The sequence below is a fragment of the Sinocyclocheilus anshuiensis genome, unplaced genomic scaffold (genome assembly GCF_001515605.1).
Source record: "Sinocyclocheilus anshuiensis isolate Anshui unplaced genomic scaffold, SAMN03320099.WGS_v1.1 scaffold816, whole genome shotgun sequence".
Taxonomy (NCBI): Eukaryota; Metazoa; Chordata; class Actinopteri; order Cypriniformes; family Cyprinidae; genus Sinocyclocheilus; species Sinocyclocheilus anshuiensis.
Genome location: NW_015554154.1, coordinates 999,342 through 1,014,313, shown reverse-complemented (window position 1 = coordinate 1,014,313; position 14,972 = coordinate 999,342). Strand labels below are relative to the sequence as shown.

The 14,972-nt window shown below is 39.7% G+C and overlaps 1 protein-coding gene across 4 annotated transcripts in view; it reads left to right on the top strand.

Moving 5' to 3' along the window:
• apba2b (amyloid beta (A4) precursor protein-binding, family A, member 2b) overlaps positions 1-14,972 on the top strand; it is an 84,304-nt gene that overhangs the window by 56,044 nt on the left and 13,288 nt on the right. For 3 of the 4 annotated variants that reach the window (XM_016463491.1, XM_016463490.1, XM_016463489.1), the window contains exons 3-6: positions 1,059-2,291; positions 4,467-4,547; positions 6,448-6,487; positions 7,306-7,451. In XM_016463491.1, the coding sequence (XP_016318977.1) occupies positions 1,101-2,291; positions 4,467-4,547; positions 6,448-6,487; positions 7,306-7,451 (1,458 nt within the window). In that variant the 5' untranslated portion in view covers positions 1,059-1,100. The remainder of the gene's footprint in view (positions 1-1,058; positions 2,292-4,466; positions 4,548-6,447; positions 6,488-7,305; positions 7,452-14,972) is intronic. The other variant, XM_016463492.1, reaches the window with a different exon arrangement.

Below are 14,972 nucleotides of genomic sequence, written 5' to 3'. Positions count from 1 at the left end.
CGTGTCGCCGAAAAGGCCGGCCTGGGACACGGGGGCGTTCAAGAATCGTGTCTTGTCCGTCTCGCGCATGTCAGCCAGTCACAGCCAGAAATGTCGCTCCTGGACCATCATAGTGGACATCGCACGACCCAGAGACTGTGCCGTAATCTTCGTCACTCGTAGCGCGAGGTAGAAAGCCACCTCAGCGTGCTTCATGCCCAGGCACGAGAGGCAGCGATCGTGACCATCACCCGGCGCCAGGTAACGACCGCACCCAGAAACACACGGCTGGTACGACATCTTTAAAAAGACGCGTCTTTAAAAAGACGTTCCACCCGTGAAGCTCTTTTAGATGGAAATTGCTCTTTTAGTGTGCTGAAGCGCACAGGGGAGATGGCCGTCTGCAACACACACAGGGGTAGTGCAGCCTACTGTGTGCAACCCACTCGACACGGCAAAACCACCGCCGCTGAAGCGCCGTACCACCAGCACGAGAGCACACGAAGAGCGAGCTTGACTGTAGTTTTTACTCTACGTAGCAGGTCAGGAGCAGAACGATAGAACCGGTCGGCTCCGAAGCGAAAAGTATCCGACGTGACGTCGGGAGTGACCGACATCGGCACATACATTTCCTCGTATTTACAAGCAATCAGCATTGCGGTAACACCCACTAGCTGGAGCTTCTTACGGGTCACAGGCTGGACCTGGAGAAAGCGATCAAGGACGGCTACGGTCATGTACAAGGTTTCTTGCAGGAGCTGAAATCTTGAGTGCACCTGAATCAGCCAGTCAACCAGGAGAGCGTGCATCCTTCCATTGATATCGTAGCCACGCATATAACGGGGACGAACTGACTGCTGACTCTCAAAGCTTCGCAGATACGCATATACTCATGTTACTCAAGGGTATATACTCATGTTGGTTGGTCACATAATTGCTCAAACCAAGGGAATTTCCACCTGCGTGTGCTTTTTATTATTTGTCAGGGTTTGTTGTTAACCTTCATTTATTAAATTGACTGTTTTTATGTAAGTGTTTATGAATGTTGCCATACTTATCAATGTGTTTTTGTTTGGCAGGATTGAGGTTTCCAGTGATGATCGGCCTGTGAGTGGTTCTCAATGGCTCAGAGGAAGAGGCCAGGGACCAACAGCAGCATGGCCACAGAGCCTCACGCTTCAGCTCCATGCTCCTGCCCAGCCCCGTACCCGGAGCTTGAGCACCCTGAGGAGGAGTATGAAGAGCGCCAGGACCCTGAGGTGTCCCAACACTCCTACCACAATCAAGAGGAGGCAGACTTGACAGACAGCCGACCAGCCACGCCCACTACTCCAGACCATGCCCACAGAGACTACCACAGCCACCCGGACAGTCTGGATGGAGACTCTAGCTCCGACTACGTCAACAATACGTCTGATGAAGAAGAGGACGATTTCGATGAAAGGCTACCAGAGGAGGATGAAGGTGTGACGTATTATATCCGCTATTGTCCTGAGGATGACAGCTACCTGGAGGGAATGGACTGTAATGAGCCTGAGTACAGACACCCGGATGGTCGCATGGAGCCACCTCCAGACACGGATGAGTGCCAGGAAGTGGTTGAGGAATGGGTGGAGGGAGAGGATGATGCACATGGTGATGATGGAGAAGTGCGTTGCGAAGTTCTCGAGCAGGACTCTGACCAGCAGCTGTACGATGGCAGACCCGAACCTGTCCTCGATCACCACCAACAACAACAACAACAACAACAACAACACTATCCGGATCCCCATCAGGAACAGATTCCACCTCCTGTTGTAGATCAAGAAGTGCAGGGTGTTGAAGGAAGTGAGGGCTACTGTCCTGATCAGGAGGAAGAGCCACAGGTGGGGCAAGACAGAGATGGTTACGCAGTTGACTATTACGCCACGGAGGACAATGGAAACTCTGTGCGTGTGTCACCGTACAGGGGGCATAAGGGCACAGACGGAGAGACAGGAGAGGAGGCAGAGGAGGATATTGATCAGATAGTAGCTGAGATTAAGATGAGCATGAGTATGGGCAGTCTTAGCAGCGGCACTGATCAGAGTCCAGAGGAACTGGCGCCCGATCCAGCACCTAGCGAGTACCAGCCAGAGACACGCTCCAAACCCGAACCTGCCCCTGCTCCTGCCCCTGCCCCATACCCTCAGCCTCACCGTCATGACGGCAGACCCAAATCCCTCAACATCCCCCCTGCCAGACACAATCCTGAGCTCCAGAGGAACTTTAAGGTACGACCTCACACACCAGAGGAGAGACAGAGATGGACGCAGGACCAGGTGAGAGAGCAGGTAGGCAGATTTGCATAGCAAGCTGTAAATGGATCTGTATCTGTAGCAGCTTACTAAGGGGAAATCGAATAAATCAGCTCGGTAAATATGAAATAAAAGCAATAGGATCAACTAAATACATTAGACATTTGTGTTAGATTTATTTATCAATGTATTTTGTAGTAATATTCTATAAAAGGAGATGACGGAGTAAATATATATTTTTTGGCTACTCTAGTACTCTAGCATCTGTGGATGTAATGGGTTACTGTAAGTGTAGCTATCTGGTCTGTGATGTATATACACTACTGTTCAAAAGTTTGGGGCTGGTAAGATTTTTTAAAATGTTTTTTAAACAGTCTCTAATTCTTACCAAGGCTGCATTTATTTGGTCAAAAACACAGTGAAAACAGTAATATTGTAAAGTATTTTATTTTTTATATTTTATAATAACACTTTATACATTTTAAATTATACTTTATTCTTGTCATGATAAGGCTGTTTTTAGCAGGCATTACCCAAGTCTTCAGTGTCACATTATCTTTTACAAATATTTTGAACATTTCTTATTATTACCAATGTTGAAAACAGTTGTGCTGCTTTTTGTGGAAACCATTAAACTCTTTTTCAGGATTCTCAATAGAAACAACCACATTTATTTGTAACAGAAATATTTTGCAACATTATACGTTTATTTTTGTTCAGTTTAATGTATCCTTGCTGAATAAAGAATCAAATTCTTGTTCTTGTTCCTAGCCCCGTTGGAAAACAGTGACAGACAAACTTGGGCAGACTTCTATTTCCTTTTAAATAGTTAAACATTCAGAAATATTAATGCAATATTAAATGTTATTTATTTTAATCTAATAATAAAGATCATCCCCAAAGGGCTCTCTGAAATATGCATATTCATTATTATAATTAAATATTAATGTGAATGTTGACAGCCCTCATTTAAATGCAAGTGGCATTTGAGTAACCGAGACTAGTGCTTGTTTATGCCCTAAAAGAGAACCTCAAAATCCTGACAGCTGAGCAGTGAGTAATGATGGAGTATTTTATGCTCTTAAGAGCTGATGCTTAAAATGTGATATGTAGTGTTGGCATAAAATGTTTTCTTTAATGTAATGTATTTTACATAATTTTGGGGTAGTTCCAAAGACAATTATAGAGAATAAGCCGTTATTACCGTTTACTCGCTCATTTCAAGGGGAAAGTGCTCAGTTTGTGCGGCAAGTTGAAAAGGATGAAAGAAAGAAATCTGGCAGAAATTGGAACTTATTGTAACCTAGACATGAATGGGACCCTGATCAAAAGCAATTTCTTGAAACCCCCGAATATGAATTTCATTACTGATGATTTGTGCAGCCATTTGTTAATGCTCAGGAATAAACAAAATTCCACCCAGCTAGAATACATTACCTTGAGAAGCTTTTTAGATTCCATCCCATTATTCTCGCTCAGTGTGTTTTTTAAATCCTTTATCTATTCATTTATTTTTGGCTTGAACAGCCCATTTCTAGAAACCTCTGCCTAATGAAGACAAACACACTGATATCCATGCATTATGCCAATAGTCTTGTTTGCTGAAAATTGAGAGGAGGTGCTGACTTTCTAATTGAGTTTGAAAAATGAGGTTTTCTTAGATATTTCCTTCGAAATACCTTACTTTGCATTTTCAAAACAGAATAGGAAATTACATTTTTCCAAGGGGGAATTAGGTGAAGGGGTGAGATTTAGTCTGATTGCCTCAGTGGTCCAGTGAATGTCTTGTGAAGTTCTATTACCCTCCTGCTTCTTTATTGCCTTTGGGCAATGAGGAGATTACATTTTATCCTGTCAGGCAACAAATTAATTTCATCAAGTAATAATGTCCTTTTGTGCAGTAGACAAAGTGCTCATTTGAGACTTTAACTCCTTTGCAGATAGACAAAGAGTAAAAGTGTCTTTTTTAGCACTGTGCATTTCCAGTTAAAGACATCTGTTCATTTTTCAATACATTGTGTTTGAAAAATGTTCGTTATGCTGCATAAAATATTCCCTTTGGCGTTTTGATTCTGATACGCATCAAATTGTTAATGCTGTTCATAAAGTGGCCTGCAACCCATCATCTGTGTCTTTTTTGTCCTCTGTACATGTCAGATCTCACTCTCCACTCATTTGTCACTCATTTCTCCCAATTTAAATTCTTTCTAGGTGTCTAATAGTGCAGAACAGCCAAGGAAACAGCAGCGGTCTGATCTCAATGGACCACTGGAGAACAACAATGTCCCTGAGGTGAGCCTGTAATCATCCAACACATTAACCAATCAATATCTGACAGTATGCACCCAACATAATCACTGCACGTTTCCATCAGAGCTATTCTAGTCAGTGTCAGCCTGTCATCTTATTTATGCCACATTTCTCTGGCTTTCTTAGAAAATGTATCATTGTTTTTCTCAGCAAATCTAGCTTGCCACCATCCTCCCCCAGGTGTTGATATAGTAAAATAATTGGCTTTGCCCTTTTCTGCCCTGGCTCTACTGTATTTACATAGACAGAAGGGAGTTCAGCCTTCAGCTTCTCTGCACGTTCTTTATGCATGAATGTAACCTCCATAAGAGCTTCGCAGCCTGAATGTAAGAGCCATAAAATATGAGACCTTGTCTGGGCAGTTACTCAAAATCGCCAAATAGGTGTTCAAAACATGCTTTATAGCGCTACCAAGCAATCTGCCAAGGTCATTTATAGATCATTCTCAACACAAGCTTTTGTATGGTTTTTTTTTTTGTATAAAAATTGCCTTATGAATGTTTCACTTGTACTGTGGGAGGTAGTGAGACATGAAAATTTGTGAATTAGGGTCATGAGTATCAAGAATATTTATTGTTAAACCTTCTTAAAATGTTCAGTCATAATTGTTAAAAAGCCATTTCAAGTTTTTTCTTCTTCTTTATTTTCTCATAAATATGTAATTCTGCAACGTAGGTAACACTCTCACAATAAGTCAAAACATGATGGTAATAACCCACAAAGTATTCACCCAGAGGAATTCTGTTTGTACACATCCCTTGCTGTACAGTCCCTGCTAGTCTTGCTGTATGTCATGTAAAGCAGTATTCAGTCTTGCCTTACTACCTCTGAACACATTTAATTACCTTGGCTGAGGGAGCTTTTGAGTCCTTAGATTGCATTTAATGAAGGCCTCTCGAAGCATAACCTCCATTTGGATGGCTCTGTTGTAAAATGATGGCTATTACTCCGTCTGATGGTGTGTCTATGTCCTACAGCTCTCGGCACAGTCCTGCAAAGAGCCACTTCAGAATGACTGACAGGATTTTGTATTCTGATACAATGAGCCACATCCAGAGTCATCTGGATGGTTTCCATTTGCGTGTTAGGTTATTTATTTTATTAGATTAAAAACAAGAAAAAGAAAAGAAAAGCACAGGTGTTTTACAGTTACATTTCCAGTGCTCATTTACTATTCTCAGTCTGTTTGGCAATGTTTTTGTGATAACATTACAATATTAGAGTTATGATTTTAGAATTAAGCAATATCACATGATCATGCTCCAAATATGTCCTAGTGCTAGGCCAACTAATATTTAGACCAAAAAGCATGATAAACTGTAAACAGGAAGTTAATATTCAGCAAACTATACAGATTATACAAAATATAAATGGATACTTTGTCTGTTTTGGCTCGGGCAGCTAAAATATGGGGAAACAAAGCCATATGCAAAATTGTTCTTGAACAATACTGGTGTCACTGTAATGAATCAGTCTTTTTTAACAAACCGTTTGAGGGACTGATTCAATGACTCACTCATAAACACAGTTCCTGAATTTGGAATAGCATACTGCTCTTACTATATTATGCTACAAATTCAACTGTTTATTTCAAATCAGTGTTTTTGAACAAATTGTTTGAGGGAATGATTCCATTACTCGCTTATAAAGGCAATCATGTAAATAAATTTATATTTGTATGTTTTTATTATGCTGTTTATATTTATTCTTTTTTGTATTTTATTATGTCTTTATAAAATATATGTCATTCATGAAGTTAACCTAGAGGTTTTTTTTCTTTTTAGTTCGTAAAAGGTAAATACTTTATAAGCATGCTGCATGATGTGAGCATCACTCATTTCCTTTCATACAGTACATCAAACAATGTTTCTCTGTTTCTTAGCCAACAAAGAAGACGGCATCATTTCCCAGCTTTGTGGATGGTAAGCGAGCATCTCCTATCTTTTATTTTTTCTGCATTTGATAATCTGCCCCCAAAAGTTTTATTCTATTCCAATTAAATCAAGTCAAAAACAAATCAAATTCACCAAACCAACTCAGAGTGAGGAGATTAGAGAGCCGTGCAGAAGAAAGCATTATGTCTCAGTGGATTTACATGCTGAAATGCGAGCAGAATTTGTAAGCTGTTTTAATGGGTTGCAGTGGTGAGACAGTAATTAGAGGAGTCATGTTTGCTAATATAAGGGCACATTAATGGATGCTCAGCTAGAGAAATGCTCACAAACTATAGCAGGAAGCGAAGGAGAGTTCTGGAAAAGCAGGACAATCGATTGACCACAAACTTATTTTGGGTTTACGGCAGCCTGAGAATGTATTGCTGCTGTCATGCCTTGCTTTTGGGAACAAATTCTGCTTTCTATTAAAAGGATAGAGTTCTGTCACATTTAAACCTTGTGCCTGAATGATGGCAGCATAATGTGTCCCTTGGTGGGTGTCATGACGTCCACATTTCCATATCACACAAGCAGAATACTCCCAGAACACCCTGCTTTTCCTCATGTGGCCACCTTCATTCCCGCTTTTCAGTGTCTGCGGTTTTATCAGCCCTCACAGTAGGATGGAATTGAGAACATACACGTATTCGCACACACTCTCATACACACGACATCTGCATGCAACTTTTCTCCCTGATAAGCTCACACTCATATACCTTATCAGTCACTGTGAGGTGGTCTACAGAGGAGGTGGCAACACAACAAATAGCTTTAATAATAAATTCTCAACACTTCCCCTTTAACAGTGCCGGGTCCCTGTGAGCCTGAGGACCTCATTGATGGGATTATCTTCGCCGCCAACTACCTCGGCTCCACTCAGCTCCTGTCGGAGAGAAATCCATCCAAAAACATCAGGATGATGCAAGCCCAGGAGGCAGTGAGCCGGCTCAAGGTACAGAACCCTAGAACCTCTGTATTTCCATTTTATTTTGGTGTGGCTCTCAAGCGAGATGTTTGGACGAAGCGGATGCAGATTTCTTTGGAAAATTAGATGAGATGAGATTTGTTTGTTTACACCCCGGGACTTGTTGACTAATCAGTAATCCCTCTTCCTCCCAACTGGATAACGCAGAAAGACCTCCTGTTGCCATGTTACATGGAAAATTCACGTGAATTTATTGTGTTTTAAGAGAGCATGTGGTGATCTGAGCTGCATTAAATAGTCTGAGTAAATATGCCACTTTAGATGAAGCATCTATGCCACCTCTGCAGACCAAATTTATTTTGTTTATACTGGTTTCATTTGAATGCTAACAGCCCTATAGTGTCTTATTCTACTTGAATTAATTGGTTAAATGTAAGAATTGGAGATAAAAATGGCACGTATTTAATAAGGTTAAAAATGCCCCTGGAATGCAATTTAGGTGGCCAATTTCTGGCTGCCACTTTTGTCAACTAACTACTACACTGAGTATGAAGAATATTAAAAGCATCAGGAGTCAGCTGTCTACAACAGGCATAAACTAGCCAAGGAACCACCACAAAAAACTCCCTCAGCAAAATTAATTGTCTAATTATTGTTATCAACAAAATCCAAAAAAAGTTTGAGATATAGTTTTCAAAATCACACACCCCTAATTAGCAGTTACTCTAAATTGTGTGTGTGTTTTTGTTTGTTTGTTTGTTTTTATATAGCAGAAGACGATTCATATTGCCAGGATGAATCTATGGGCTACACACATCTATTCATTGTGCTGTTAAAGGAATAGTTCACCCAAAGATTAAAATTGTGTCATCATTTACTCACCCTCATCTTGTTCCAAACCTGTGTGTTTCTTTCTTATGTTGAACAAAAAAATAAGATATTTTGAAGAATTTTGAAGAACCAAACAGTTGTTGGTCCCCATTGACTTCTATAATAGGGAAATAAATACTATGGAAGTCAATGGAGACCATCAACTATTTGATTACTAGCATTCATCAAAATATATTTTTTCTTATGTTCAACATAAGAAAAAAACTCATAGAGGTTTGGAATGACACGAGGGTGAGTAAATTATGACAAAATGTTCATTTTGGGTGAACTTTTGCTTTAATTATTGGCCATAGTTGGCACTCCGTTGGGGCAGGAGGTAATGGATGAGTTGTCAGTCCCGTATTAGATGTTTTATGCCTTTCTGCACTCAGCAATGGGAATCCACACAGGCCATGTGAGAAGCTGCTGTCCTAACTTAAATATGCTGTGCACGATGTGTCTCAAATCAGTTTCAGACTGCCTGGCTCCACTCATGCTTGATATACTTCAATTTAGCTTTTTCAGGACAGAAGCAGTTCCAGAGTAGTGCATCTGAATATAAGAAATGGAAACATGCTGTAGAGCCATACAATTTGAATGCATCAGGAATATGCAACTTCATAATATGCAAGTAAGATGGTTTATTCTTGACAGGAGCATCTGTGAAGTTTATAATTACTGCTGTCTGGTCCTGTGGATACTTTGATGGTATCAGATGGTGAATGATTAGAATATTCATGTTCCATGGTACAATAAATACCATTGTTTTGCCATGCACATGTCCAAAAAATGGTACCATAGTATTAGTGTGGCGAGGCATCAAATTTTGAACAAAAAGATAAGAGATAAATTTTAAATGCTTTGAAATGAGGTATTGCAATCCTTATCCTTACAAAGCAGAAGTCTTTTAACAATAGTTTACATTGTTCCCTCTTGTATTGTATGTTATTTTAAGAAAAGACAGTTGTTGTAACTGCAGTGATGCTTCATTGCAGTCCTCCTGGTCAACAGCTGGCAGTTCATTTTACATGAGATGCTCCACAGAGGCCCACAAAGCTGCTCCACATTTAGAAACACATACCTGTGGCAAGGACAAGCACCCATACCTACAGACACGCATACACACAATTTGTCAACTGGGTGCACATAGACCGATGTTCGCCATGAAGGATTGGGAATGTACCTCAGGACGGCAGGATCACTCACCTGTATCAGTGTAATACAGAGGTACTGTAAATGCAGGCCTCTCTGTCGTTCACTCTCACACAGCTACATACTGTACACCTGTCTGCCCAGTGTCTCTCTCAGATTCTAAAAGGAAATTTTTCAGGGTATGTTCCAATTGGACAGTAGAGTTTTGTGGAGTGGACTTTACAAGGTATTGGGCGATCTTAAAGGGGACCTATTATGCCTCTTTTTACAAGATGTAATATAAGTTTCAGGTGTCCCCAAAATTCGTCTGAGAAGTTTCAGCTCAAAATACCTCACAGATTATTTATTATATCGTTTTGAATATGCCTATTTTGAGTGGAAGCAGAAACACGCTGTTTTCATGCATGTCTCCTTAAATGCAAATGAGCTGCTGTTCCCCCGCCCCCTTTTCCAGATTAGGGCTGTGCCTTTGCAGTTTATACCCCAGAGATCTCTGCCAAAAACATCTGTTTGGTTTTGATTATTATGTCTATCACACTGAAATCATGCGATAACAGAAAGCCATATCAGTTCAAACTTCTGATATACAGTTTTCTGAGCGCAAACATCCGAAGCAGGTGCACAGAAAGCAGCTGTCATGTGGCATGTGAGTACTAAACTAAGTTCTCTTTCAGGTCTTATTGCACTTAAATTATCAAATACGCACAAGTTTATGTTAAAACTAGGGCTGTCAGTCGATTAAAATTTGTAATCTAATTAATTACATGTGTCGATTAATCTAATTAATCGCGAAATAAATTTGACTGCAAAAATACCCACAAAAGATTATTTAAAGCTATTTTTTTGTTAAATTGGAAAGTGTCAAGTAGACTTTACAAACTGTAGCTTTATAAAGAAATATTTTATTTGATTCAACATAAAATTAATTACACATAAACATTTAGGCTACAACATCCTAACATAAACTTTGGAACATAAAATAAGATCTTTTGAGAAATATCGCAGTATTTTTTGTTCATACAATGAAAGTCATTGGTAACTAAAACAGCTTTGTTACCAACAGTCTTCAAAATACCTTCTTTTATGTTACACAAAAGAAAGGTTTGAAACGACATGAGGGTGAGTAAATGATGACAGAATTTTAATTGTTTTGGGTGAACTATCCCTTTAATGTATTTTTATTATTATTATTATTTTTTTTTTATGAAATGATACTCTAAATAAGAAACTAAATCTACCAACAGGTGGCGGTAAAAGTCTTTCATTCGATTCGCTCAAACGGCTGATTCATTCAGGAATTCAGTAAACGGCTCTCTTTATGAACGGGGCTTTGAATCATTGATTCACACGATTCGTTCAAAACGCGGATTCATTCAGAAACTAAAAGCCCCTGTGTTGCTCGGAAATGCACAACAATTCTGCTATGGCTTTACAGGTAATATGTTCTCTGCAAAAAGCACATAATATTGTGTTTAAAATATAACACAATATCAACTTCTAATTTACTGAACTGTTGTACAAAATCAATTTAAACTCGTGATATTCAGGACAAAATCAGCACTCGTGTGATACTGCTCTCGCTGCTCGTGTCATATTGTATGATATAAATATGAGACAAAAACTCATACAGCATTTTTGCACCAATATTTTGAATTTTAGGGCATAACTGCATTTATGGAGTTGTTGCCCTGCATCATATTTGTCAACAGTCAGCTGTATGAAATGTAAGATGACTTACAAGTCTGGGGGCAGGGTCAGTGCGTTAACTGCGTTAAAATATTTTAATCGTGTTATTTTTTCATAATTAATTAATTAAGTTAACGCGTTAAACTGGCAGCCCTAGTTAAAACACATACCAGTTACAAAAACACAGTACAAAAACACATATCTGTGAAGGTAAACAGCATGTTTATATTAATCTGTCTGTTAAATGACAGCGGCGTCTATACTGCTGTCTATGCTGTTAATATGACCAAAACAATTAAATAAAAGAGAAAATCACTCACTGTTCTGGACTGAATAACTTCTATAGCTTTAATAAAAAGACATTTCTTACTTGAATACTGATTTTAAATGCTCTGGTGTACAATTCACAAGGGCACGCCAAAATTGGACAATAGAAAACTGGATAAAGGTTGCCTCATCTCGATTTCTGCTGTGACATTCAGATGGTAGGGTCAGAATTTGCTGTAAACAACATGAAAGCATGGATCCATCCTGCTGTGTATCAGTGGTTCAGGCTGCTGCTGGTGGTGTAATGGTGTTGGGGATATTTTCTTGGCACACTTTGGGCCCCTTAGTACCAATTGAGTATTGTTTAAAAGCCACATATATAAAATAAATGTAATATTTATAGTCATTAATGTAATAATTTACAAGTTTCAGATGATGTCTGTGTTCCTAGGCCCTACAGAGCATTCCACATGAACAAATTTTGTTTGGTGAACTGAACTTCAACAGATATTCCCTGCTGAGTGAACACTGTATAGAGACCTTCTGAATCAGAATGCAGCTTCAGCTTCCACCCAAGCTTCTAGTGTTCTCGACCACCTTCTGTTCCCTTTGCCGAGGGCCAATCCGGTCATTTCTCTTGCCTGCCACCTTTAAAAGCCATTCAAAATGAAACCATGGCAACGCACTCTTTCCTTATCCTCTCTATCCCTGCTATTATTATGTGTCTAGATTTTTAAAATTTGAGATGAGTTGCACAATCCTCCCTCCTTTCTCTCTTTTCCTCTTTCTCCTCCTTCCTTTCCGTATCTCCCTCACACACAACTCTGACATTCATGCACCCACACATCTGCTCTTCCACTCTGCAGATGATAATGTGTCTGTCCACAGCTGAGTGAGCAGTATGTCAGCACAGAGCCTGAGGACAGTGTTTTTCTGTTTTTCACTTCTAAAGCAGTGATTTCCAACCAGGTGTACGCACACCCAGAGGGGAGGAGACGGTTCACTCATATAAAATTGAATGGGAGAAATTGTGATGCTCAGTATGGTAGCTTTAGGTTCCACCTACAGTTAAAAGAGCCTATTGTTTTTTTCTGTTTGTTTACTCTTGAATGTGCAACCATTAAAGGGATAGTTCACCCAAAAATTTTCAACCCTGAAAATGTACTTACCCTCAGCTGTCTAAGATGTAGATGAATTTGTCTTTTTCATCAGAATGGATTTGGAGAAATGTAGCATTACATCACTTTCTCACCAAATGATCCTCTGCAGTGAATGGGTGCTATCAGAATGAGAGTCCAAACAGCTGATAAAAGCATCACAACATTTGAACTCTTTGCTCTAATTTCTGGCCACAATATGAGTCCATCCCGTTTTCCTATCACATCAAAATCCACAGACATATTTGTTTAGGACTGTTTTGGTTTGTTTTTGCTTGTCAACAATGATTGACCTGTGCATATTTTTCTCCTGATTCAGATGAGACATATTTTTAACTGGAAGAAGTAATATTATGTATAGAGGACTCATATTTTAGCTGGAAGCAATGGTTTGAAATTAAAAATGTTGTTATGGATGTGCTTATAACAAATAGTTTTTCACTTCACAAGACATTAGTTTATGGATTGGAGTCGTGTGGATTATTGTGATGATTTTATCAGCTGTTTGGACTCTCATTCTGATGGCACCCATTCACTGCAGAGGATCCATTGGTGAGCAAGTGATGCAATGCTAAATTTCTCCAAATCTGTTCTGAAGAAAATAAACGAATTCATCTACATTTTGGATGGCTTGAGGGTAGTAATTTTCAGCACATTTTTAGTTTTGGGATGAACTATTCCTTTAAGTGGACCAGCCTAAAATAAACAGTGTTACTGTTGTTGTTTGCATGGTTTGAGCCAAAGAAACACAATGATACCACTGGTTTCCAAAATATGCTATTGAATCAAGATCATACTGTAACACACAGGATATGCAAACACTGAACACAATGCAATTCTTAAAAACCCACAGTGTTTTGCCACTTTGGAAGTTCTCACTAACGTTTGAGTTCACTTATGTGATATTTCATGCTAGTTTGTATGAGTTAAAAGGAACACATTTCTGATTTTTGTGTCAATGAAGAGGTACTTGATCCATACTGATGGAGGTACATAAAACAAAAGGGTTGAGAAACACTGGGCATACCTCAATCTGGCACCAGCATCTCACTCCTCCTCTGAATAATAAGAGCAGTACCTAAGCCAACAAAATTGCAGCACATTCTTTTGCACGCTGGCCAAGAAAGCAAGATGTAGCCATTTCTTTTGTTTTAGGCAAGAAACATAGGAAAAAAGCCTAATGTTTTATTGAAGTGTATCCCTGTAGCCTCCAGATTGATTTAGTATTTATGCAACATTCATCGCCCACGCGTTCACGGTCTCATTTCCCCTTGACTTTCAAGCTCTTTCTCTCTTGTGCTGTTGATTTATCTCCTCTTTTCTCTCTCTCCTCTGCCAGTGGAGGATGAGGCATGTTGGCAGCAGAAATGACAGTAAAGGAGTAGTTGTGCTCATGATGCTCAGCCAGAAAGAGATGAGAGCAGTTCAAAGGATCATGCCCCAGGGTCAGGTGGAAGAAGGTAGAGAGAGAGGGAGAGACAGAAAGAGCTGAATGGGATCAGAATACTCAGACACTATCAGACTCATAATGAGTGGGCTCTTATGAGTGTCTATAGACAGAGGTATTTTTCCTCTTTCTAACCTTCTCTCTTTTATTTATCTCTGTTTATATTGCATGTTCATTATACAGTTTATGCAATCTTTTATAAATATTTGATAAAATCTAAATAGAATATAAAAAAACACTAATTAAAATGATAAAAGTATATAGCCAATAACAGATAGAAATAGATCAAGATCATTCAAAATATTTATAAATACTTGTAACGATTCAGTCCACTGAAGGAGAGTTAAAGTGAGAACCCAAGTGCAGTAAATTTACAGTGTGATCCAAACAATAATCCATGACTTGACATGAACGGACTTGGCATGAACAGACTAGACTCACCGACAGCGGGTTACAACATCAATACACGACAAGAGACAATGGCAACATGATGGCTACTTATAGCAAACAAGAGGGTCACATGACAATAACAAACCAATGGGAAACAAGACACATGACTAGGACAACCAATCAGAACATGACACATACACAAGGCAGAGATACATGAGGGCAAGGGAAGCATGACACCAACAGGGTGAAACAATTACAAAATAAAAGACATGAAAACATGAACATGAAACAAAACCCAAACACAAAACCCCACATTACATATCCACCCCCTAAGGGCGGCTCCAGACGCCCAAACAAAACCCAAAAAGTCCAGGAGGGTGGTGGAGTGGAGGCGGAACTGGGGGAGGGACGGAGGGCCTGACAGGGCAGACAGTGAGTTCATGAACGGCCTCCTTGGCCGTGGCAGGACAGACAGTGAGTTCATGAATGGCCTCCTTGACCGTGGCAGGACAGACAGTGAGTTCATGAGCGGCCTCCTTGGCCGTGGCAGGACAGACAGTGAGTTCATGAACGGCCTCC